Source organism: Gobio gobio, assembly GCF_949357685.1.
Source record: "Gobio gobio genome assembly, chromosome: 25".
Classification (NCBI taxonomy): domain Eukaryota; kingdom Metazoa; phylum Chordata; class Actinopteri; order Cypriniformes; family Gobionidae; genus Gobio; species Gobio gobio.
Window position 1 is genome coordinate 21,984,669 of NC_137121.1, and position 23,960 is coordinate 22,008,628.

Sequence of the window (23,960 nt, forward strand, 5' to 3'; positions counted from 1 at the left end):
CTGGTTGTATATATATTTTTTATTCTTATAAAAACAGTGAAACACATATCCAGTCCAGACTCCAGACTGACTTGTCTTTGTGTTGTATTGGCAAATAATTCTCAAAGAACACACAGATAGAAAGTAACTATCTCACAGTTTAAGTCGTAACAAGAAACATCTCACAAGAAGCACATGAACAATAGATGTTATTTAAAATCAATGCTGAGTTTTCATTCAAAGTGCAGTATTCTGTGAGGTGAATTTTAAAGTAGTACAAACAAAAACACATTGTACATTTAAAAACACAATATGTTAAAAAATACTAAAAACTATCAAATACTCTGACTGATGCCCTTAAAACTCAACAGGAGCAAAAGTAAGAAATGCCCACTTTTAGCAAGAAGCCAAACATTTGAGAAAAGCCCAAAGTATACTTCGGCCGTCCGTAATTTACGTGACTTCATTTTACTCATCAGGAGGGTTCGCGGGCGTCTGCACACCACGGACAGTCCGCATACAACAGCGCATGCGCAAGAAAGGCAGGCCAATTTTTGAGACCGTGCGGATGGTGCACGGATAACAGTGCATGTCTGACCAGAAAGTCACAAGAGTCTACGCATAAAAGAAAGTCACAAGGCCAATTGTACTGCGCATGTGTCGAACTCAGCCATCCACGCTCATCCGTGGTTGAGTATACTTTAAAGCTGTGCGCGAGACGCGTCAATTGAGGTATACCCGGGGCTTAACTCACCTAAAATCATTATCTATTATTTGCTGGCCACTGCCAGTTTGTGATAAGTCAGAGAATAAAGTTGAACATAAGACTTTTTTTTTTTAAAGTGTGTTATTAACTCTACTTTTGATCTCTTTGGTTCCCAATGTAATTCCAACATTCTACTTATACAGTTCACTTATCTGTATATGTACATTCTAGACTAGAGTATAACAAAAATATACAAACATATAAAACATAAGTGCTATGTTAACCGACGGGACTAACCCTGTCATGCAAATTCTGCTTAAAGCTTAAGAAATAATTTTAATATATTACATTTTGTATAAACATTGCACTGTTGAATTGTGCACATATTATTGTTCACCAAAGCATCCTGTTTTAAACAGTTTTTAGTAGTCTCTTTGAAGACTAGTAAATGGCAAAAGGAATCATAGACTTGAGATAATGATCACAAAGATTATTAAAACTGCTTATAATACAAAAACATATAAACAATGACATTCAAACCGAACATCTCCTGGAACCCAAAGCCTTCCGTCTGTTGTATGTCTTAAGGCAAGCTGGTCATACCTTCTTGCCCAAGTGATCCAAACAAGGAAAATATTTGGATTGTGGAAGTTGCCCTGTCAACAATTCAGCCAACTGCGAGGGATCCCATGTAATTTTAAAACTAAACTGTTCACATTTCTATAATTTTCACAGTGATGGTCATACTCCAGTGTTGTTTAGCAGTGGTGCCCAGGCTGGGTAGGTGTCCAGGTCAAGCAGAGGTGTTGCCCATGTTGTGAGAGCCAATAGGACTGTAAGAAGGCCTATAATGTTTAAGCCCAGCCCTGCCTTTACCTATAGTGATAAGGAAACCATACAAAGCTTAGTTGCTGTATAGAAGTATTTACCTTTGACACATTATGACATTTACAATGCAAAATTCTTGCAAGGAACAAAATCCTAGGGACTCACCATGTCCATGGTTGTAAGATGACCATAAGTGAAGACAATGGCATTAGGAGGATTAGAAACCGGAAGCAGGAACGAAAAGGACACACACAGGGCCACGGGAACCAGCATGTACAGAGGGTTGACTCCAATTGCCTCAGCCTGACAAAGATCATTTGTGATGAGAATAGCCCAAAAAAAGTGACATGAAAGTAACATTCATTATATTTCACATATATTGAAATAACACATACCAGAGGGGCCAGTATTGGCAAAAAGATTGTCGTTGTGGCAGCATTGCTGGCCACCTCTGTGATAGAGGTAACAATAAGGGAGGCGATGGTGACAGTGGCTAAGGGAGGAAGGCTTCCCAAGGGAGTCAGCAATTCAGCAACCCAAGACGATAAACCAGAAATCTGTCGGGTGAAAAACAGCGGAAAATTTTCAGGTCATCTTTGAAAGGTGAGTGAAAGTGTCCAACCAAGATATTCATGAACTCAAACGAAACCGCTTTGATAAATGTACCAACATCTCTTTGTATGCTTGTCAACAGAGTCTGGAGTCGTAATTTAGCTGTTTGTCAAGATATGGCATCCAGACAGCCTGATAGTGCATATGGAGAATGCAGCACAGTAGTCACCCTTTCTGCTTTGAAGATTTTAAAGACTGGACTTGCCATGACATTTGGGTGTCTGGATCAAAACAGTGCTGGAGCCTTGATGATAAGACCCCACCCCAGCCCACCTACACCAGGAGAATATTAAGAAGTAGACGCTCTTGTTTCCAGTTTTTGCGACTGACATGAAGAAGGAGCCGTTGTGCTGAAACAACGTGCTTCAGTGCCAGTCTTATAATGGAGGCATGTAATTAGCTTGAATGGAACGTCAAAGCAGACAGAGAGTGACACAGTAAAATTGTTGTTCTCCTCGCAACATTAATGGGCTGCACGCTGTTACGAGGCTTTGATGTGATCCGTCTTTTTTATTTATTTCTTTTAAAAGGAAATTAATGTTTAAGATTATGTGTAAAGGGAGCAATTGAGCTGTCCGGGCTGTCCAAAGCCACCAGTGAATTAAATTGGCCTGTTTAATTGAATCCAGGCCTGTTAAAAAGAGCCATTAATTGATTCATCTATTAATGCGGTCTTGCATGTTTGTATTCATTTCTCTTTTCTCTCTTACAGATATAGTTGGGTTTCCATTAAATAATGATCCTACCTTTGTGCCTTCAGCCAAAGCAAAACCGCCACCCACGAGCAGACTGATCTCCCATGGCATACAGGCCTGGAAGTCCTTCCACGTTATCAAGGCCTCTGTCAAAGGGATCGACAACGTTCATCAGAAACAAAAACTGCTGACAGTGAGCCTCTAATCCTTTTGAAGGTTTTCACACATGCACAAAGGAAATAAGGAAGCCGTACCATAGTGATCTGCCCTTAGTTTGTGTGCAGGGATGATGAAGAGCATGAAACCCAGCAACAGAGCTACAGTGGCATCCGTAGCGTAACCTGGGTTACTGTAGAAATTACATACAGTATATAAAGGATAAAAGATAAATAAAAAAATGTGTCTAAAGACAAATGTTGAAGACAATGATGACTTCTAAAGTGAGTGGTTATCTCTACATCAAAAGACATTGAAAAATATGAATATACTCACTCAGAGAACAGTAATGACCAGCCTGGCATGAAACCTGGGTTTCTTGTAAACCACAATATTGCCATCAGAATGAAGATGATCATGGTCATAATCTCCTGGCAGCTGAATCAGAAGAGAAACAGTGATATAGAAAAATGGTCAGCAATTCAGGCATCTCATAGCCCTAAATGCTGGAATACACTACATGACTTTTCCCCCGATTTGCAGTCTGGATGAGTCAACACTAGTTGCAGATTTTGGAGTTAGAGGATATCTAACAAGTTTTGATATTTTGAGCCGATTTTAAAACATATTTATCATGCGTCTCCTAGCAGTGATACACTTGTTTCAGCATAAGTCTGTTGAGTTCAGAACAACTTGAAAGTCTGGTAGTCGGTGATCCTCACTCATTTAGTGAATAATGGTTTTTCTTCAACTGCATAATGCCCAGTTGTATGATGCTTAGATGCCTAAAAGTTGTGTGGTGTATTCCAGTTTTAAGAAGATGATAATAATCAAAATAATAAAGACATAAATAGGTCTTGGAATCCTTCTAGCATTGCCAAAATGGCACATTCTGACATGTTAACACACAATGCACATGAACATTTAAAGGTAAGGATAAGTGTTGGGGATGGGTCTCCCACTGTTTGGAAAAAAACCTACCCCAAAATCATGCCATTGATTAAGAAAAACATGGGGACTAATACATTATTTATCCATTATATGTTTGGGAAAAAATTGGTCACTTGCACACTTTTCTAAAAAAAATAAAATAAGAGTTCTAACCTTACGGGGCCCAGTGAGTTGTATTGATCCTGAAGCAGTTTGGCAGTGTTCTTTTCCCTTTCAGATCGCTGTCTGGAGCACAGACTGGCACGAAAGCTAGGGATGGATGGAGAAGCAGATATACTTTTATTGTTTGGTTCATTCACTGCCATTTCAATGCATACATGTAGTTCATTTTGATGAGGGGACGAATTGACTGAAATCTCTGTATATGACAAAAATCCATTTAAACTACATATGCTAACAATCACATCTCTGTCGTGACGCCATGCTTCCATGTTCGGTGAGTGATTCTTCATCAGAGAAAGAAGAAAATCTCAACAGTTGTGAGATGAAAAAGTCTGCTCAATAAAACACGATTATCCTAGAGCGATGAGATCGTTAGGCTGTGAATGAGACTCTGAGCAGGATGAAGAAGATTGAAGATGCGTAGAGGAAGCTGAAGTGGTGAGGTGGGAAAAATGCAAACGGCAGTGTGATTTGAAATGATGAATTTAAATGAAATCCTAAGACGAAGAGTAAAAATGAGGGACAGAGAGGGGTCAGGGAGCGACTTATTGAATAGAAGACATTACGATCACTTACTTGGATCCGAGGAACATCCAGTGCAGGAATATCCATGACAAAATCAGCATAATTATGCAGATGGGAAGACAAAGCACGAACCAGTTTCCAAAATTAATGATGGTGCATTCTGGGTAGTACCTGAGGAAATGTCATAAAAGTGCACAACATGCACAGTTTAGATGGATAGACTGAACAAATGAACAGATAATATAGTAGAAATAATGGGAACAATATATATTAATATAGTTGCACACATCAGTTTAAAGGTAAGTACTGAACTCACTGATAGATGTATTCAGCAAAGATGAGGTTTGTGGATGTTCCTGATAATGTGGTCAGGCCCCCAATTGATGAAGAGTAGGCAATGCAAAGTGACAATCCTTTGCACATCATGTGATCTTCATGGGTCCTGTACTTCCCATCATACGGTGGAGTTGGTGCCTAAAATATTGTGAAATACCATTTTATATGAAGGTCAAGAGACAGCTTTTGCATGTGTGCGTTTTAATGTCAGTGTGTGGTTTTACTGACCTTAACAGTTTCTGGTTCCTCAGGAGCTGTCTGAACTGGCTCCGTAATGCCTGCTTCAATGCTATAAGAGTACCAAAAAAAAAAAAACTCATTCAGTCTTAAAAATCTATTTTCTGGTGATTTTTTAAATATATATATCATATATAATGTTCACCTTTTTATTTTCTCAGACTGGTCATACTGGGCCTCAATATCTGGAAACAGATGTTTAATGTTTAAATGCTGCACCTTTTAACTAGAAGGTTAAAGTTTAAAATGATAATTTATTACTCAAGTTAAATGAAAGCTGCACAAGTTTACCTTCAAGCTGAAGAGCAGGGTTGGAGATGCCGCTTAACGCCCCCTTGTGGTCTTTGCTGGCCTCATCATTTGCATTCAAAACCTGCTGGATCACTGCCTCCACAATTGGCATTACCATCGCCACAGTTGAGGTGTTGCTCAACCACATGGAGAGGAAAGCACAGCCAACCATGAACCCCAGCATCAACCTGTGAAATACATTTCACAGTAAACAAGCAGTGTTTGCATCGGTCCATCCTACTATAATTCATCACATCACATCACATATCTTCATAAAATAAAGGTCTTACATGCCAGGGTTGACTCCAAGCGAAGTCACCAATCTGAGGGCAATTCTCCGGTGAAGACCCCATTTCTCAATGGCTGTTGCTAGACAGATGACCCCAAGAAGCAACAAGTGGAAGTCTTTGAAATATTGAGACGCAACCTAAAGAAAAATGGCCGGTCAATGACATCTTGTGTTTGCAGTAGTTATCCACATTAGTAGTCCAGAAATATTGTAGTTAGGTTTCCATGAGATTGTTTTCCAAAAGTAAAGCAACTGGCTCAAGGAAGTGTACCTGGGAGGACTTCATGATCCCAAAAAGAGGGAAAAGCAGCGCAGGGAGAAGTGCCGTCACAGACAGAGGCAAGACCTCTGTCATCCAGTAGACAGCCATTAATATCAGGATGTACGCACATTCTGCTTCCTAGTGGACATGATATCAGTGTTTATATCCATTCAGAAGATAAAAAGAAGAAAAAATGTCTATCAGAATGTCTTCTTGCAAAAAAGGGCATTTGTTTGAAAGTGATGTGAGAGAAAAGGACAATACGGACAATACATTTCAAAGGCAATACGGGTGTGCCAAAGTATTTCAGAAAATGTGCAATATAATATAAGAAAAGACAAGCTTTGCTTCATTATTCTTACTTCATTACATTAGTTTTACTCTCAACAAAAATTTATTTTATCATTCTCATTCAGAGCTGACCTTATAGAAAGTCTCATGCGATTGTCATATATGTGTTCAAGCATGTCTAACCTTTGTTTTGATGATCAGTGGCAGCGGTAGCAAAGCCAATGGTGTGCTGATGATGATTAGGGGTTTCACGAAGCTCCAAGAAAGTCGCCTCATCCTGTGACTGAAATGGAATCAACTCAGGGACTTTGTCTGATGGCCTTTAAATAATGTGCGCTGATTAATCTTTGCCCTGGTGCCATCCGCATCCACTGTTACTGGTCCAATCCGGGCATGTCATAAAGCCTTATGGCCATGGAGATTAAGCTTTAAGATTAGACTCCTACCAGTCACAGCTAATGTAAGTCCCTCCTAACTTGATCCACTTATATTTACATTTTCTGACCAAAGTTAACAACAAATTTGCATATGAGGTTATAAAAGCAAGAGCATAATATACACAAACCCACTGACACGAGACATTGCCACAGACAATGACCTGGAATTCACACCTTTTTCTCTTAACAGCAAACGTCATCACCCTTTCCATTATTGGGCCCTAATCTGGCTCTGTGGGGTCTGTTAAACAACAACCCGGGAGACTTCATAAACACAAACTCTCAGAAATCACACAGCAGGCGTTAATCCGTACTGGGGGTTGTTTCCAAAGAATTAGAGTTGACCTGTGGTAAACAAGAAAGGGAAAAAAAAAACATTAAAATAGAAGAAATATGCATACTAAGCTTTTACTGTAATGCTCACAATTTTGTGTGAAAGCCCATTTATACCTTGCAGTAAAAAAATATTAAAAACAAATCAATTAAATAAAAACAAATTTACAATATTTCTCATAATTTTGACTTTGTCTTTATGTCTAATTTGTTTCTCATAATTATGAATTTATATCTTGTAATTGCAACTTCACATCTCACAATTGTTATTTAGTTCCAAACTATTCTGACTTAATTTCTTACAGTTTGAACTTTTTATGTACAATCGTGACTTTGTATTTCACAATATCTCACAACTGCTACTTTATTTCTTACAGCTTTAATTCCTACTTTAATCTTTATCTTACAATTGCCTTTTTATTTTTAACTGAGGCAGAAAAGGGCTTCCATAACTTTGTGAATCATATAATGTACAATTTGCTAATGGAAAACCTGAAAACCCAGTGGAAAAAGCCTGTGACCAGCAGTAATGTCAAATCTGTCTGAAGGTGTCGAGGTTAGTTGATGACTTCATGACCTCCTTTTACGATTGTCATTTTACAGTCAGGATTACCAAGGATCTGAAATGTAAAATGGTGTTTCCTTGAAACATCACTGGATAACTTGGGCTCAGTGGTTTTACAGAACACTTTCTTTATCCCTTGTACTATTACACATTAATCGCAATCCTCACGCTTTCTCAAGGAACTAACAGAACAGCTCTATCAGAGATTACATAAAACTCTACTAATTAGTTATCAGTATGAGCAATATAAAGATCAAAAGCCTTTTCCACTGTCTAAAGATTACAAAACATTGCACAATACTAGTGGGAAAAATAATGGAGAAAATCTTCACTTACCTTTGACTTACTTTATTCATACACAGACAACTTAAGCGAAAGATCGAACAATAACCTCACAACCTCATGTTGCCCTCAGAGCCCACCCAGTTTTTCCATAATACCTTCATTTCAGGAAACAAAAGTGTTTTCTTTGTTAACCAGGATTACAGTAACCATTACAGTTTTTAAAGACGCAGGAACCTGCAAAAATGCCTATTCCTCGTATATTCACAAACAAAAAAAATCTAATCTTTGATGTTCTTTCATCTGCATCCCAACAACCAATCAACAACAAATAAATGCATTATTTTCAGTCCATTTTGATAACTTGTATTTCATATTAGCTGCCTTTTTGTTATCAGTTCTGTCTAGATTTGAAGTTTGATTAAGTATCAATATTGTTCCTTTCAGGATTACATGACAGAGATAGGGTTTGTGCCAAAGAACATGAGACAAATGTCTAATAAACCAATTTTATTAAGCTCATTTTAGAAACTCATGTCATGGAGGGACAGAAATAAAACTCAAACCTTTCATCACTATATCAGCCGTCTACAGTTGTTCTTTTTAGCCTTTAGTCCTGTGGTGCTGGAGGTCTCGTTCACAGTTGTTCAAAAGGAAACGCAGGAGGAGGTTCTTGACCTTTTCCTATAATTGCAGATCTTAGATTGCTCACCTCCTTATTAGATCCAGGCTATATATCATTTGCGAAGGCCTAATTAAAACCTCTTGAACTTGAGCTTTTTAGGCTTTCAAAGTGTTCCCGGAAATAACATTACAGTTCATTCTTGTGTAGCATTATGGAGCAATCATGGAGGGATAATCTACTTTTTTGTCTTTCTAATCTCACTTTTATATGCAGCTTTTGTACTAAAGTTTAACGCAGGAAAATATGCTAATGCTGCATTTTTCACAGGATTGTAATGTTTGCTGCTTGTTTTACCAATTAGTATTTTACAAAATACCATAGAAGTTATGAAAATCATAAACTCCTTCCTCTACTGCCAACTGATAACTAATTAACACTAATGAATGGAAAACAAAACGGAGAGAGGTCCAGCAAATGGCCCAGCAACTCACGGTTTTAATTACCATATAAGACATTCAAATTCGATAAATGATTTTTAGAAAGAACGCTTAAACTGTTTGAAGCTGAGAAATAGTGAAGCTGCAGAAGTCCCCGAGCACCCCGCAGGATTGTGGGTAGCCTCTCAGCGATTCTAGTTGGTCGCCTTGGTGATGGGCTTGGAGACCAGCAGTTTGCCGAGGGCAGCAGGCTGAATCTCGGCATTTTGCAGACATTCGGCCATCGCAGGTATCTGAGAGAAGTACTTCCTGGCCAGTGCGTGTTTCTGCTTGACATTACGGATAACTACCACATCGTATGCCTGCAAGTGAAAACAGCGGGCATTTGTATGGTGGAACATATAGGTTTGTGTTTAAAATGTTGGCAGAGACAATTGTGATTTGTATATGCATTACATGTAAACACCATCTCTAAAATGGAGCTTTGCCAGGTGTACAGTGGATAGTCACAATTATAGAGTTTTGGCAGATAAAGTTTAAAGTGTTATTATATATTACACTATTCTGCACAGGTTTTCACTCTGATAAAATGACTCTTCTTAGTTTCAATACTTGATTGACTCCGATTATAGTCTAAAGGTGATGATACATGGGGGAACTTTTTGAGCAAAGTCGCTAAGAAATATTGCCGTCAACCGATCTGATGTATCCAGATAGAAATTTGTTGCCCATTCTAAATGGGAAAGTGCCCAAGCAACATAGTTTGGCAACATTGCTCAAAATATTGCTCACCTTAACAGTTCTTAAAGGTACAGTTCCCCCAAAATGGAGAATTCTGTCATTAATTACTCACCCTCATGACATTACATAACCGTAAGATCTTCATCTTCGAAACACAAACACAAAAGATCTTTTTTGATGAAATCTGAGAGCTTTCTGTCCCTCCATAGAGAGCTATGCAACTACCACTTTGATTCTTCGAAAAAGTCACTCACAAAGAGATCGCAAAAACAAATCCATATGAATTGAGCGGTGTAGTCCAAATTTCCAGAAGAGACTCGATCGCTTTTTATGATGAAAAGTTTTAATTTGGGCTTTTATTCACATATAAACATTGATCAGCCAACGTAAACAGAAGCTCAACCTAACCTGTTTGACGCATGAGAACAAACTTCATTGGTTCTTGCAAAAGCTCAAACGTACTCCGTAACACAAGAATGAACCTCATTGGTTCTTGCTAAAGCTCAAACGTGCTGCATAACACGAGAATGAACCTCATTGGTTCTTGCTGAAGCTCAAACGTGCTCCTTAACACGAGAATGAACCTCATTGGTTCTTGCTAAAGCTCAAACGTGCTGCATAACACGAGAATGCATTTCATTGGTTCTTGCTGAAGCTCAAACGTGCTGCGTAACACGAGAATGAACCTCATTGGTTCTTGAGGAAGCTAAAACGTGCTCCTTAACACGAGAATGAACCTCATTGGTTCTTGCTGAAGCTCAAACGTGCTCCTTAACATGAGAATGAACCTCATTGGTTCTTGCTGAAGCTCAAACGTTCTGCTTAACACGAGAATGAACCTCATTGGTTCTTGCTGAAGCTCAAACGTGCTCCTTAACATGAGAATGAACCTCATTGGTTCTTGAGGAAGCTCAAACGTGCTCCTTAACACGAGAATGAACCTCATTGGTTCTTGAGGAAGCTCAAACGTGCTCCTTAACACGAGAATGAACCTCATTGGTTCTTGCTGAAGCTCAAACGTGCTCCTTAACATGAGAATGAACCTCATTGGTTCTTGCTGAAGCTCAAACGTTCTGCTTAACACGAGAATGAACCTCATTGGTTCTTGCTGAAGCTCAAACGTGCTCCTTAACATGAGAATGAACCTCATTGGTTCTTGCTGAAGCTCAAACGTTCTGCTTAACACGAGAATGAACCTCATTGGTTCTTGCTGAAGCTCAAACGTGCTGCGTAACACAAGAATGAATTTCATTGGTTCTTGCAGAAGCTCAAACGTGCTGTGTAAGATCCGTTTATCATATAAAGTGATCAAGTCTCTTCAGAAAATTTGGACTAAACCGCTCAATTCATATTGATTTGTTTTATGATCTCGTTATGAACTTTTTGAAGCGTCAAAATGGTAGTTGCGTAGACTGTTAATGGTGGGACAAAAAACTTTCAGATTTCAAAAAGATCTTCATTTGTGTTCCAAAGACGAACGAAAGTCTTGCGGTTTTGGAACGGCATGATGGTGAGTAATTAATGACAGAATGTAATTTTTTAGGTGAACTATCACTTTAAATATTTGCTATTATTTCATTTACTTTTGCCCTTTGATGTTTAATCATTTCAGTGTGAAAGACATTCAAAAAGTTGTGGCCGCAGTACCTTCCCAATGTTCTCCAGTTTCAGATGTGCAACGGCCTCGTCCTTCGTGAGGAGGATGCAGTTCCATGGACTCCAGTCCAAATGCTTCTCCCAGCGCACTAGCATTAAATCATGAAGGTCTTTCCAGCCGCTCAAAGCAGACTGAGCTCCCCAAAGCATATCCACCAGGTACCGCAGGTCCTGTTCCTAATGAGGACAATAAATGTCTTGAGCACAGCATGAACTTGGTGTTCCATTCATCTATTAAAGGTGGACTAAGCAATTGTTTCCCGCGTTTTCCACCCAAAAAGGAAATGTAAAAAAAATCATGCAGACCCACATGAGATGCACTTTAGTCATTTCTAGAAAATGTCAACCTAGAAAAAGCAGTTTTCTTTTACATTAGGATGGTCCCTCCTCGTTTTGGCGGCCATGTTGAAATCACATGACCAACAGTGTCTTTGACAAGTTAATAAGCAAAAACGTCACATCCACACTAGTAGGAGTCGTGTATTATTTGTTTATGTAGACTTATTTCAGTTAGCAAACCAAAAATGTGAAATACTTACTGCACCTTAAAAACTACTGATTTCACTGCCGCAGGTTTTGCGGACCCAAACAACTCTTTCCATATTCTTAAAATGTCCAAAATCACCAACACATGCATAAACTTTACCTGAAGGAGGTAAGTGATTTTGGCATCTGGGCTGCATTCGGCCTCAGTGTCACGCAAGGACCTGAGAATGTTCTTGTAAAGAGAGAAGTCTTCTCTTTGACGGGCTTCATTGTCTAATTCCACACAGCGGCGACAGAGGCCGACTGAAGATGCGTTAGTCTTCAGAGCGAAGTCAGTGGAAGACTGATACTCATTACAGCCACGACACAAATAGATGTTCTTTTTCAGATCAGCAGGATCCTGAGGCACCTGTGGAGAGCAGGGTACATATGAGAGTTGTTTCAAAGTGTGAGAAAACCAACCAAAACTTAAGTTGCCTTTCAGTGTCTTTAGAACTGGAAGTGATGTTATAGCTAATCTCACATTAACTTTTGAACTTTAGCCCAGTGTTGTAGTCATAACCAGCTCCAAGTCCAAGTTAAGACCAAGACCAGAAAATGGTCGATTGAGATTCTTGGACCAAGACCATGAAAATATGGTCTTTGGACTCAAATACCAGGATTATGAAAATATCGTCTTCATGTTGTCAAAGACATGGGAGCATGTGGGCACGGTCTTGACATGATCTCAACCCTTTTTTGGTCTTGACTCAGACTTGAATGAGCTCATCTCAATTACAACACTGCTTTTACCACATACCCGTAGAAGTTTGGACACCTGAGGGTTGAACGCAGGGGTTTTGATGTACTGGAGGAAGAGGGTTGATATCCTCTTTCTCAACCCATCCAGGTTGCTCTTTTTCACACCCCTCATCAGCAGGTCCATCTCCCTGTCAATCAAGTCCACTATGTCCTGTGTTAGCTTGCATTTATGTTCCTGTTCACAAGTACATTTGAAAAATTAGACGAGCAAATATATGTTTAGGAAAGTGTTTATATTTTGGACAACAGATCTGGAACTGGCCTTCACAGTTTGTTTGAGAGAGAGTAGCACATCCAGACGTTCGTCTTTTGTGAATTGAGCCTGTGTGACACTACTGTACAGGTCTCGCATCTCCTTGGCTCTGATGGTGAACTGTGTGTCCATTTGTGTCACCTTCCCGTCAAATGCACGCCATCTCTTCGGTGCTGCAGACTGAGGAGAAGTAAAAAACAAACGTCTTAATTTTTTAAATTTCAAGTTTTGCATTTGGGAGGATGCTAGGACAACATTAGACTAAAGAAAACGTTAAGGACAGCTTTGTTTATTTACAGCCATTGTAAATTCTGGGTGATGAAGCAAAAACAGTTGAGAACCACTGCTATAGAGGAGGTAAATGAAACTGACTTTTGATCTAGCGTACTATCAGTTAGTTATCATTAGCCACCCTCATTTTATTACGCTGATATTTCTACTGGAGCAACATTAGGTTAAGCGCTTTGCACAATGGACACTATGGGTTAAGTTATGAAGCAACAAAATACTAAACCAAATGAATCTTCTGCCACCCAGATTTACTGAAAGTAATAATATAACAATTACTGTATGTTCTATTTGGTTCCAAATCAAAGAAACATATTCAATCATCTCCTTTTTTGCACTGTTAACAAACAAAGGTTTTGCTCTAAAGCAATACAGCATGCTCATGATGATAGAGCCGATTAGCAAAGATTGACACCTTGTTGAGGAAGGCTTGTATAGCCTTATCCTGGTTCCTCGTGCCGGCATCCATTCTGTGCCGCTCTATGGAGGAGATGAACTGGGTCTCTTGCTCCAGTAGAGCGCACAGTGCTGCCTTTCTCTCCGCACCAGATAAGGTGACATTGATGCGTTCCACTTCCTCTATCCTCCATTCTGACAAACAGAGATGAAGAATAAGGACCATCACACTGACTTATATCCAAATCACTGCACACATTACAACACATAGATCTCCATATCCATATAGTGGCAAGAAAAAGTATGTGAACCACTTGCAGAATCTGTGAAAATTTGAATAATTTTAACAAAATAAGAGAGATCATACAAAATGCATGTTATTTTTTTATTTAGTACTGTCCTAAATAAGATATTTTACATAAAAATATGTTTACATATAGTCCACAAGACTATAAATTCTGAGGGCAATTGAAGGACTCAAATACAACTATAAAAAAAAGGTTCAACCATTCACTGATGCTCCAGAAGGAAACACGATGCATTAAGAGTCGAGGGATAAAACATTTGAACAGGATGAAGATGTCCAAATTTTTCTTATTTTGTTTAAATATCTTTTATTTATTATTATTATTAAGAGCTCCCTTCGGAGGCAACAGAAGATGTTTCCCTGAAGACAAATTAAGTACAAATTTACCTTGATCTTCAAATTCAAAGAGTTTTCACCCCCTGGCTCTTAATTCATTGTTTCCTTCCTTCAGTGAATGTTTGAACCTTTTTTAATAGTTGTGTTTGAGTCCCTCATCGTCCTCAGTGTGAAAGGATGGATCTCAAAATCATACAGCCACAGCTGGAAAGGGTTCAGATACTGTATGAAAGTGATGCTGGAAAACTGCTGGACAGGATTTTTCTGAACAACATTGGCCAGTTTAACTGCTCCGGACAAACGAGGGACTCAAGAACAACCATTACAAAACAAAAAAACAGCAGTGGATCCTCCAGGGAACAACACAGTATTAAGAATCAAGGCTTCATAAACTTTTGTCATACATTTTTTTGTCTTGTGGACTATATGTAAACATATTTTATGTAAAATATCTTATTCAGGACAGTACTAAATAATATAACATTCATTTAGTATGATCTCTCTTATTTTGTTAACATTTTTCACATTTTCTCAGATTCTGCAAGCGGTTCACATACTTTTTCTTGCCACTGTATCATACCAACTATGATGTAGTCAACTACAATGAAGTTTTTTTTTTTAAATATTTAAATGTATTTTTAAATCTTTTAAAACATAAATATCAGATGATATTATTTAACTCATTTTGCCATGACAGCAGTATTTATCTGACACAAAACAATGATCTGAATCAGTGACAGCACTAAATTTAACAGATAAACAAACAAAATTAATAAAAAGTCAACCAATATAATACGAATTTATATACACAACTGTTCAAAAGCTTGGGGTCGGTAAGACTGTTTAATGTTTATGAAAGAAATCTCTTATGGTGCTTAAGAAACATTTATGAATTATCAATGTTGAAAAAAATGTTTTTACCATGATAAAAATGGAAACCATGATATATATATATATATATATATATATATATATATATATATATATATATATATATATATATATATATATATATATATATATATATATATATATATATATATATATATATATATATATATATATATATATATATATATATATATTAGATTCATTGATGAATTCATTTATTTGAAATAGAAATCTTTTGAAAAATTATAAATGTCTTTTGATCAATTGAATGCATCCCTGATAATAAAAATATTAATTTATTTTTTTTCTTAAAGGGATAGTTCACCCAAAAACGAAAATTTGATGTTTTTCTGCTTACCCCCAGGGCATCCAAGGTGTCTTTGTTTCTTCAGTAGAACACAAATGAAGATTTTTAACTCCAACCGTTGTTGTCTGTCAGTCGTATAATGCATGTGAATGGGGTCCAATTCCATTAGAGTAAAACATGCACAGACATATTATTTATGCTATTATTTCACCTCATATCAGACGAATTTCATCAGCTCTCCAGACCGCCATAACTTCCTGCAAGTAAGGTCAAAATACTGGCGCGATCATAGAAATATATACATAGATCCTCATTCGACCGATCCGCGCAGGCACTAATGAGGCATCTATATATCTATGATGCGCTGGTATTTTGACCTTATTCGCAGGAAGTTATGGTGTTCTGGAGAGCTGATGACATTCGTCTGATAATAGGTGAAATAATAGCATAAATACTGTTCGGTTTCTCGCAGAAACCGATCGTTTCGTGTCGGGTTTAATTTGAATATACAAACCCCGAACTTTTGAACGAACAGTAGTGTAAAAAATATAGTGATGGTCAAAAGTATTTAAAAATATTGAACTTAAAAAAAACCCCAGAAGAGACAGGGATGTCTGTGAAGGAAATTAAATTAAACCAGTGAAGCATTTATTTTAACCAGTTAATTTGCATGAACCGGCTAGAACCCATCAATTGGCTAAAAAATTACACATGCAATATAATGTTTTTAATGAGTCAAATATAAGTAATTTGTAGTTTGATGATCCTGAAAATTTTTAACTGAAAATTGCTCTTTTTGTTTGAGCATCCTGACTAGCCTGACATAGCAAAACTGTTTTAACCAATGGCGAGATTTTGGAGGCGGGACTATCTGTGTGATCATGTTTTTTCAGAAAGGACTACAATAAAGACATTATTTTTGCTATTCCAATTGGTGATTCTAGTGGTGCAGAAAATACATTCTTCACCTTTAAGTTAGTAGCATTGCTGCTTGTAGTAAGCTACAAACACTCACACACTCACTTTTCAAGGCATTATAAAGCAGATCAAAGTCTCCCTTCGACTCCGGATTCATCCTGCGGTGATATTCATCTCTGATCTGCTGCTCTTTCTCCTCTTTCTTCCTTCTCTTTTCATTTTCCATCCACGCCAGGTGCTGCTCTTTAGCCTGTCTCAAGCTGTCTGTGAAGCACTTGGCTAGCCAGCGCCTGACATGTGACTGTAGTGTAATGACCTAAGGAAAACATATACATTTAAGCATTTGTCATGAACAGCCAATGCACAAAATGAACACAATTCTCTCTCAACCCCTCCAAAAACACGTACAGCTTTCTGTCTCTTGCTGTGATACTCTTCTGCAGTGATGTAAGTTCCTGGGGTAATGAGCTTGTCCTCCATGTTGGACACATAACAGCCGATTTTGGTCATCTGAGTCGAGGCGTTCCTATAGCACTGCTGAACCTGGTCTTTTAACTCAACCGTCTGGTTAAAGGGAAAAGAAAATTAGGGGTGTCCAAACAGCAACCCAAAATTGGTCTAAGATTTGAATCTACACTACCGTTGATACGTTTGGGGTCGGTAAGATTTTTTTTATGTTTTTGAAAAAAGTCACTTATGCTCACCAAGGCTGCATTTATTTGATCAAAAATACAGTAAAAAACTGTAATATTCTGAAATATTATTACAATTTAAAATAACTGTTTTGTGTTTGAATATTTTTTAATGTAATTTATTCCTGTGATGACAAAGCTGAATTTTCAGCATCATTAGTATCAATGTCGAAAATATAAATTTCTCCCAAAAAAGTACTGACCACACATGCTTGAATGGTAGTTAAAAAACTAATTAATAAAAGTGGTTAATAAAAGTTATGTAGTACCTAATTTATATTACAAAAGTATAAAATGTTTTTTTTCCTACCCTGAGTTGAATTTATCAATAATACTGTGATTTAGGCTAAATATTACATGAATAAGATTCATTAAAAATGTAATTGTCTTGACATTTCAACTTGATCAATAATTCAAATTTATGGGTAACCAATTTCTCAACAATTTTTAAAAATATTTATTGAAGATAAACTCCTTGTGTGTCTATGTTTGTGTGTGCGTTATAAACAATAATTATATAATTAAATAATATAAAAAGGTTAATTTATTTATAGGAACATTTTTTATATACAACATTACAATACAATATATTTTTATATTTTACAATAATATTAAAATACAAAATATTTTTTTATATACTATACTGTATACTGTATGTGACCCTGGACCACAACATTTATACATAATCTGAATCAGTTGAATAAATAAGCTTTCCATTGATGTATGGTTTGTTAGGATAGGACAATATTTGGCCGAGATACAACTATTTGAAATCTGGAATCTGAGGGTGCAAAAAAATTTTAATATTGAGAAAACTGTCTTTAAAGTTGTCCAAATTAAGTCCTTAGCAATGCATATTACTACTAATAAAACATTTTTTATATATTTATGGTAGGACATTTACAAATATCTTCATGGAACATGATCTTTACTTAATATCCTAATGATTTTTGGCATAAAAGAAAAATTTATAATTTTGACCCATACAATGTATTGTTGGCTATTGCCACAAATATACCTGTGTGACTTACATACATATACAATTTTTTATGTTTATTAAATGCGTTACTATAAAATATGTTTATTTTATGATTTACTAAATGTTTAGTTAAAAGTATATTTATTTAGCAAATGCATTTTGTGCCATCCTTCTGCTAGATTATAGTTCCTTTAATTTAACGTAAATGAAAATGAGGCAAAGAGATGAACGTTCTTTCTATTTAATGGGTTTTGTCACTAGCCGCAAGTCATTAGCCGCTTTTCCACCATCGGGCCGAACAATTCTCATTGCGTAACCGTTCAGTTCTGTGCCGATCCAGGCTATCTGGCACGGTTCTGGTTTCATTTTCCACTATGAGGCTGATAACAGCCGCTGTTTGAAATGTAATTCAAAAGCGTCAGTCGTTGCCGTGGTAACACAATGGTTTACTGATGATATGAGATGTAAATAACGACCACATTATGGAGGATGATCAGATATTTCTTTGAATTTTATTATTAATTTGTGTTTACGTCACTTAAATAGACCGCTTAGCCAGCTACAGAGAAACTGGTAGCCAGGCAACAGACAAGTGACCAATCCTGAGTGGCGATGTCATTTCACGGATTCTCGGTTCGGTTAGACAACCTTGTCGAGAATTCCAGGCCGAGAACGGTTTGTAATCATGCCGTGCCATACCAGGCGGAGTGGAAACACAACTGGAACCGTTCCTTACCAATCTAAGAACCGTTCGGCCCGACATATAGTGTGTATGTATGTGTGCACCTGTGTATCCCTGCTGAAGGTCTCGATGCCCCTGTCAGGCCTCTTCTTAGGCATTGTCTGTACAGCAGCATGATGATACTCAGCTTTGGTCAATTTATGATGGTATCCTCCCAGAAATGCCTTCCCACGAGTGGCTCTCTCTATCTCTACCACCACGTCCTGACATGCATCTGTGTCTAAAAGCCAGAAACTTGAAACATTGAGAAAAAAAAAAGTGTCTATCCTCATAATGCCTTAGTCAGCCATAAGTTATACTGTACCTGTTTGCACTCTGACAGTGATGACATCCGGCATGTTGTACTCCTGCTGTGGTTTGACTGGTCTCATGGGGTAATTCTCCGGGTCTAGCGAGCTCATCTCAAATTGGACCATCCCATGTGGCTGTACGCCAATATCCATCAGCGTCTGGTCATCATCTACACTTTTTTCTAGACAAATGTAAAACTAAATTAAAAAGATCCAAGAGACTTTTACTGTGTCCTTTCCATCATTGTACAGTTCTTTTATTCTCAGAAATGTCTGGATTTTCTCTTATGAAGGACAATTTCAAAAATCTTTTGTGTCTTACCGTCAAGAGTAATTTGAATGATGTCTGATGGGACCCTCAGCTCGGAGCTGAAGTGTTTTTTCAGATCCAGGATTGTGAGACCAATAGTGAAGGCCACCGTTATCATGTGCCTCTCTGGCATCAGCAAGATCTTAACTGGAAGAACAAGAAATACAGTTGCATTTGAATTACTGTATAAATATTAATATGTATATACAAAAAACTGAGATGGTACTATGGATCGGTAATGGTATTGTATAGTAATACCACTTTTTTTTACCATGGTATTGAATGATTACCACATTTCTATACCATGGTATTTATTTGGTATTCCAAGCCAGTGTTATTTTTATATTATTTTTATATTATTATAGTTTTTTTTATATAAAAAAAAAAAAAAAAAAAAAAAAATATATATATATATATATATATATATATATATATATATATATATATATATATATATATTCTATTTCAACTTCTATTTTGAAACTTCTAAAAAAAAATTCCCCTAAGTTTAGTTTTAGTGCTTAAACAAACTGGTAACCTTCGGGACCAATTCTCACTATTTACTAGTTGCTTATTAGGTTGCATATTGCTAGCATATAGGCTGTTTATTAAAGGCACAATATGTAATTTTTCGGCGCTACAGGTCGCTTATTCAAAACAAAGGCGTAGCTTGATGACGCCTGGATTTCACAGAGCTTTTATTATGCCTCACACGTGTCCTAACTACACGCGACGCCGCGACACGCGATAAAAGGTCTCTTTTCCATGTTAATTAGAGTTTTTGTCCTAACCAGCCGCGACAGCGACGCGATGAATCTATTTTAGAAACGTTTTCTATTTCTGTGACATTGCTGCTGAAACAACAACACAAAACATAATCTCAGGTAATGTTTATGTGCTTTATTTAATGTTAAAACCGTGTAAAGGGACTTTGAATATCATTTAGTGCTTTGTAACTTATATGCTTAGTCGTAATAGTCTTACTAAAAGCAAAAAAGGATAATTCACCTCAGATCTTGAAATGAAACAATTCATATATATTCATATATACGTATATTCATTTCAGAAACATTATTTGAGTGTGTTGAAAGTTACGTTATAATGCTACTCTGTGCATTTGCTCTGCAGCTACTATGAGATGCGTGTTGCACACTGCAATAAGCTAGATCGATATTAGGCATGGTAAAACATGGTACTCGCAGTAAATCAATGAGATTTAAACAATAAGACTAACTGTGCTGAGCTGTAAAACAATGATTAGTTTTCTGTCAATTAATGTATCCAAACAGTTGCTCACCTGTCTAATAAAACACATAATATATTAAAGAGTCTTTGGTGTTCCCTTTCATAGGTTCTCTCGACACTGCGAGACCGTCGCTATCAGAACGCCTTCAGTGTGAGGAATGTCTGAAGCACTTATACCATCACGCCAATTGATTGGCTAGTGACGCTTAGCACCGCCCCGAGAATATACGTCACGTATGCTTCATATCAGTGTGCTAGGCGTCATATCATCTGATTTCATTCCTTCAGGAAGCGGATTCTCTGAGCCCGTTGGAAAGCGAATTTCTCGTGTTCACAGCTACCCTTTTCAGAGCAGTTTTACTCCTCTTAAGTGGACACAATGAGCTGCAAGAGATGTATCGACAGCTTTCACCTAGATATTATCATATAGAGACTGTGTCTGTTCCCCGAATGAGTAAATACAAAAAGACATCAAAACCATTCAACGATTAAAAATGTAATTGATGTCCAACAAATAAACAACAGATATAATACCGATGAACAATTGATAAAGCTTGGGTTGCTGAATATTCGATCCCTTTCCCCAAAAGCGCTTATTGTTAATGATATCATTACAGATAATAATAATCTAGATGTGCTCTGTTTGACAGAAACCTGGCTAAAACGTGACGACTACATTACCTTAAATGAGTCCACCCCCCAAGATTATTGTTATAAACATGAGCCGCGTCTGAAAGGTAAAGGGGGAGGGGTTGCTGCAATTTATAATAATATCTTCAGTATTACTCAGAAGTCTAGTTTCAAATATAAGTTTTGAAAAAAGTTTTGTTTTTTTCGAAGTTTTGGTGCTTTATGTAACGTTATGTAGTGTACATGATAAAACCCATTTAACATTTGTGTTAGCTACTGTATACAGGCCACCAGGGCACAATACAGACTTTATCAAAGAATTTGCTGATTTTCTATCAGAGTTAGCACTGGCCGTAGATAAAGTACTAATTGTTGGTGATTTTAATATCCATATAGACAATGAAAAAGACGCATTGGGATTAGCATTTAAAGACATTCTAAACTCTATTGGAGTTAGGCAACACGTGTTAGGACCCACTCATCACCATAATCATACTTTAGACCTAATATTGTCACATGGAATAAATGTTGATACCGTTGAAATTCTGCAGCAGAGCGATGACATCTCAGATCATTACCTAGTATCATGTATACTTAATTTAGCTAAGGTTGCAAAGCCACCCCCTTGCTTCAAAAATGGCAGGACAATCCCTGCCGCCACTAAAGATGGCTTTTTAAATAATCTTCCTCATCAGTATCATCTCCTCAGCATCCCAGATAGTTTAGAAGAACTCGATGTTGCAACAGAAACTATTGACTCTCTCTTTTCCAGTACTTTAGACACAGTTGCTCCCCTGCGCTTAAAGAAGATTAAAGAAAATAGTCCAACACCGTGGTACAACGAGCACACTCGGGCCCTTAAAACAGCAGCCAGAAAAATGGAGCGCAGCTGGAAGAAAACAAACTAGAGGTCTTTCGTAATTTGTGGAAAGAGCGCATGATCGCATACAGAAAGGCCGTAAAAACTGCTAGATCTGCTTATTTCTCTACTCTCTTGGAAGAAAAAAAAACACAACCCTAGGTATTTATTCAGTGGCTAAATTAACCAAAAATAAAGCTTCAACTTCTGATGTTTGTAAACAGCACAGCAGTAATGACTTTATGAACTTCTTTACATGTAAGATTGATAATATTAGGAAGAAAATTTTAACCATGCAGCCGTCTACAACAGTATCACATCAGACAGAGCATTGTAGTGTCACTGAGGAAAAATTACACTCATTCACTGCTAGGAGAAGAAGAATTGGCTAAACTCATTAAATCATCAAAATCGACAACATGTATGCTTGACCCTGTACCGACTAGGCTATTAAAAGAGATGCTACCAGAGGTCATAGATCCTCTTCTTAATATCATTAATTAATCTTTGTCATTAGGATATGTACCGAGAACGTTTAAGTTGGCTATTATTAAACCACTTATTAAAAAAACGCAACTTGGTCCTACAGAATTAATCAATTATAGGCCAATCTCAAATCTACCCTTTCTGTCAAAAATACTTGAAAAGGCAGTGTCTTCACAATTATGTTCCTTTTTAGAAAGAAATGGTATCTGTGAGGATTTCCAGTCAGGATTTAGACCGTATCATAGTACCTAGACTGCTCTCATCAGAGTTACAAATGATTTACTCTTATCATCCGATCGTGGCTGTATCTCTCTATTAGTGTTACTCGATCTTAGCGCTGCATTCGATACTATCGACCACAACATTCTTTTGAATAGACTCGAAAATTATGTAGGCATTAGTGGAATTGCTTTGTCATGGTTTAAATCATACCTATGTGACAGTTATCAGTTTGTAGCAGTAAATGAAGAGATGTCACACCGATCACAAGTTCAGTATGGAGTACCGCAAGGCTCAGTGCTAGGACCGTTGCTCTTCACCCTGTACATGCTACCACTGGGAGATATCATTAGGAAGCATGGTGTTAGTTTTCATTGTTATGCTGACGATACTCAGCTCTATATTTCTTCACGCCCTGACGAAACTTACCAATTCACTAGATTAACGGAATGCATAGCTGATATAAAACATTGGATGACCAGTAATTTCCTGCAACTCAATTCAGAAAAAACTGAATTTTTAATTATTGGACAAAAAAGCTCCACAAGTAGTAACCTAGAATACTGTCTAACACTTGATGGTTGCTCTGTCAAGTCCTCATCGTCAGTGAGGAACCTGGGTGTGCTCTTTGATACCAATCTTTCGTTTGAAAGCCACGTTTCTAGCATCTGTAAAATTGCATTCTACCATCTTAAAAATATATCTAAATTACAATTACAGCACATGCTCTCAATGCAAAATGCTGAACAGTTAGTTCATGCGTTCATGACCTCAAGGCTAGATTATTGAAATGCTCTACTCGGTGGTTGCCCTGCTCGCTTAATAGACAAACTCCAGCTGGTCCAAAACGCAGCAGCTCGGGTTCTTACTAGAACCAGGAAGTGTGACCATATTAGCCCAGTTCTGTCAACACTGCACTGGCTGCCTATTAATCATTGCATACATTTTAAAATCTTGCTTATTACTTACAAAGCACTAAATGGTTTAGCTCCCCAGTACTTGAGCGAGCTCTTAACACATTATACTCCATCACGTCTACTGCGATCTCAAAATTCTGGCCAGTTGATAATACCGAGAATATCGAAATCAACTGCAGGCGCTCGATCCTTTTCCTATTTAGCACCTAATC

General features: G+C 37.4%; 2 protein-coding genes across 3 annotated transcripts in view; both read right to left on the minus strand.

Moving 5' to 3' along the window:
* On the minus strand, positions 1 to 8,647 carry slc13a1 (solute carrier family 13 member 1). 2 transcript variants are annotated; one of them, XM_079809210.1, is made up of 18 exons: positions 8,504 to 8,647; positions 7,992 to 8,095; positions 6,932 to 7,102; positions 6,504 to 6,603; positions 6,039 to 6,167; positions 5,769 to 5,905; positions 5,479 to 5,666; positions 5,333 to 5,372; positions 5,179 to 5,239; positions 4,931 to 5,088; positions 4,666 to 4,785; positions 4,081 to 4,176; positions 3,313 to 3,414; positions 3,075 to 3,169; positions 2,872 to 2,966; positions 1,909 to 2,070; positions 1,679 to 1,816; positions 1 to 1,561 (listed from the first exon to the last, which is right to left on the minus strand). In XM_079809210.1, the coding sequence occupies exons 3-18, from the start codon at positions 6,967 to 6,969 to the stop codon at positions 1,427 to 1,429; spliced, it is 1,794 nt and encodes a 597-aa protein (XP_079665336.1). In that variant the 5' UTR covers positions 6,970 to 7,102; positions 7,992 to 8,095; positions 8,504 to 8,647; the 3' UTR covers positions 1 to 1,426. The 2 variants fall into 2 exon arrangements, with proteins under 2 accessions (XP_079665336.1, XP_079665337.1); XM_079809211.1 differs by lacking the exon at positions 7,992 to 8,095.
* Positions 8,434 to 23,960, minus strand: part of iqub (IQ motif and ubiquitin domain containing) — a 21,213-nt gene continuing 5,686 nt past the window's right edge. Inside the window, exons 2-12 of the mRNA XM_079809209.1 lie at positions 19,405 to 19,539; positions 19,097 to 19,264; positions 18,837 to 19,012; positions 16,788 to 16,943; positions 16,485 to 16,695; positions 13,640 to 13,815; positions 12,946 to 13,116; positions 12,682 to 12,858; positions 12,043 to 12,291; positions 11,388 to 11,573; positions 8,434 to 9,361 (exon numbers count right to left, since the gene is read on the minus strand). Of these exons, the coding sequence (XP_079665335.1) occupies positions 9,194 to 9,361; positions 11,388 to 11,573; positions 12,043 to 12,291; positions 12,682 to 12,858; positions 12,946 to 13,116; positions 13,640 to 13,815; positions 16,485 to 16,695; positions 16,788 to 16,943; positions 18,837 to 19,012; positions 19,097 to 19,264; positions 19,405 to 19,539 (1,973 nt within the window). The 3' untranslated portion in view covers positions 8,434 to 9,193. The remainder of the gene's footprint in view (positions 9,362 to 11,387; positions 11,574 to 12,042; positions 12,292 to 12,681; positions 12,859 to 12,945; positions 13,117 to 13,639; positions 13,816 to 16,484; positions 16,696 to 16,787; positions 16,944 to 18,836; positions 19,013 to 19,096; positions 19,265 to 19,404; positions 19,540 to 23,960) is intronic.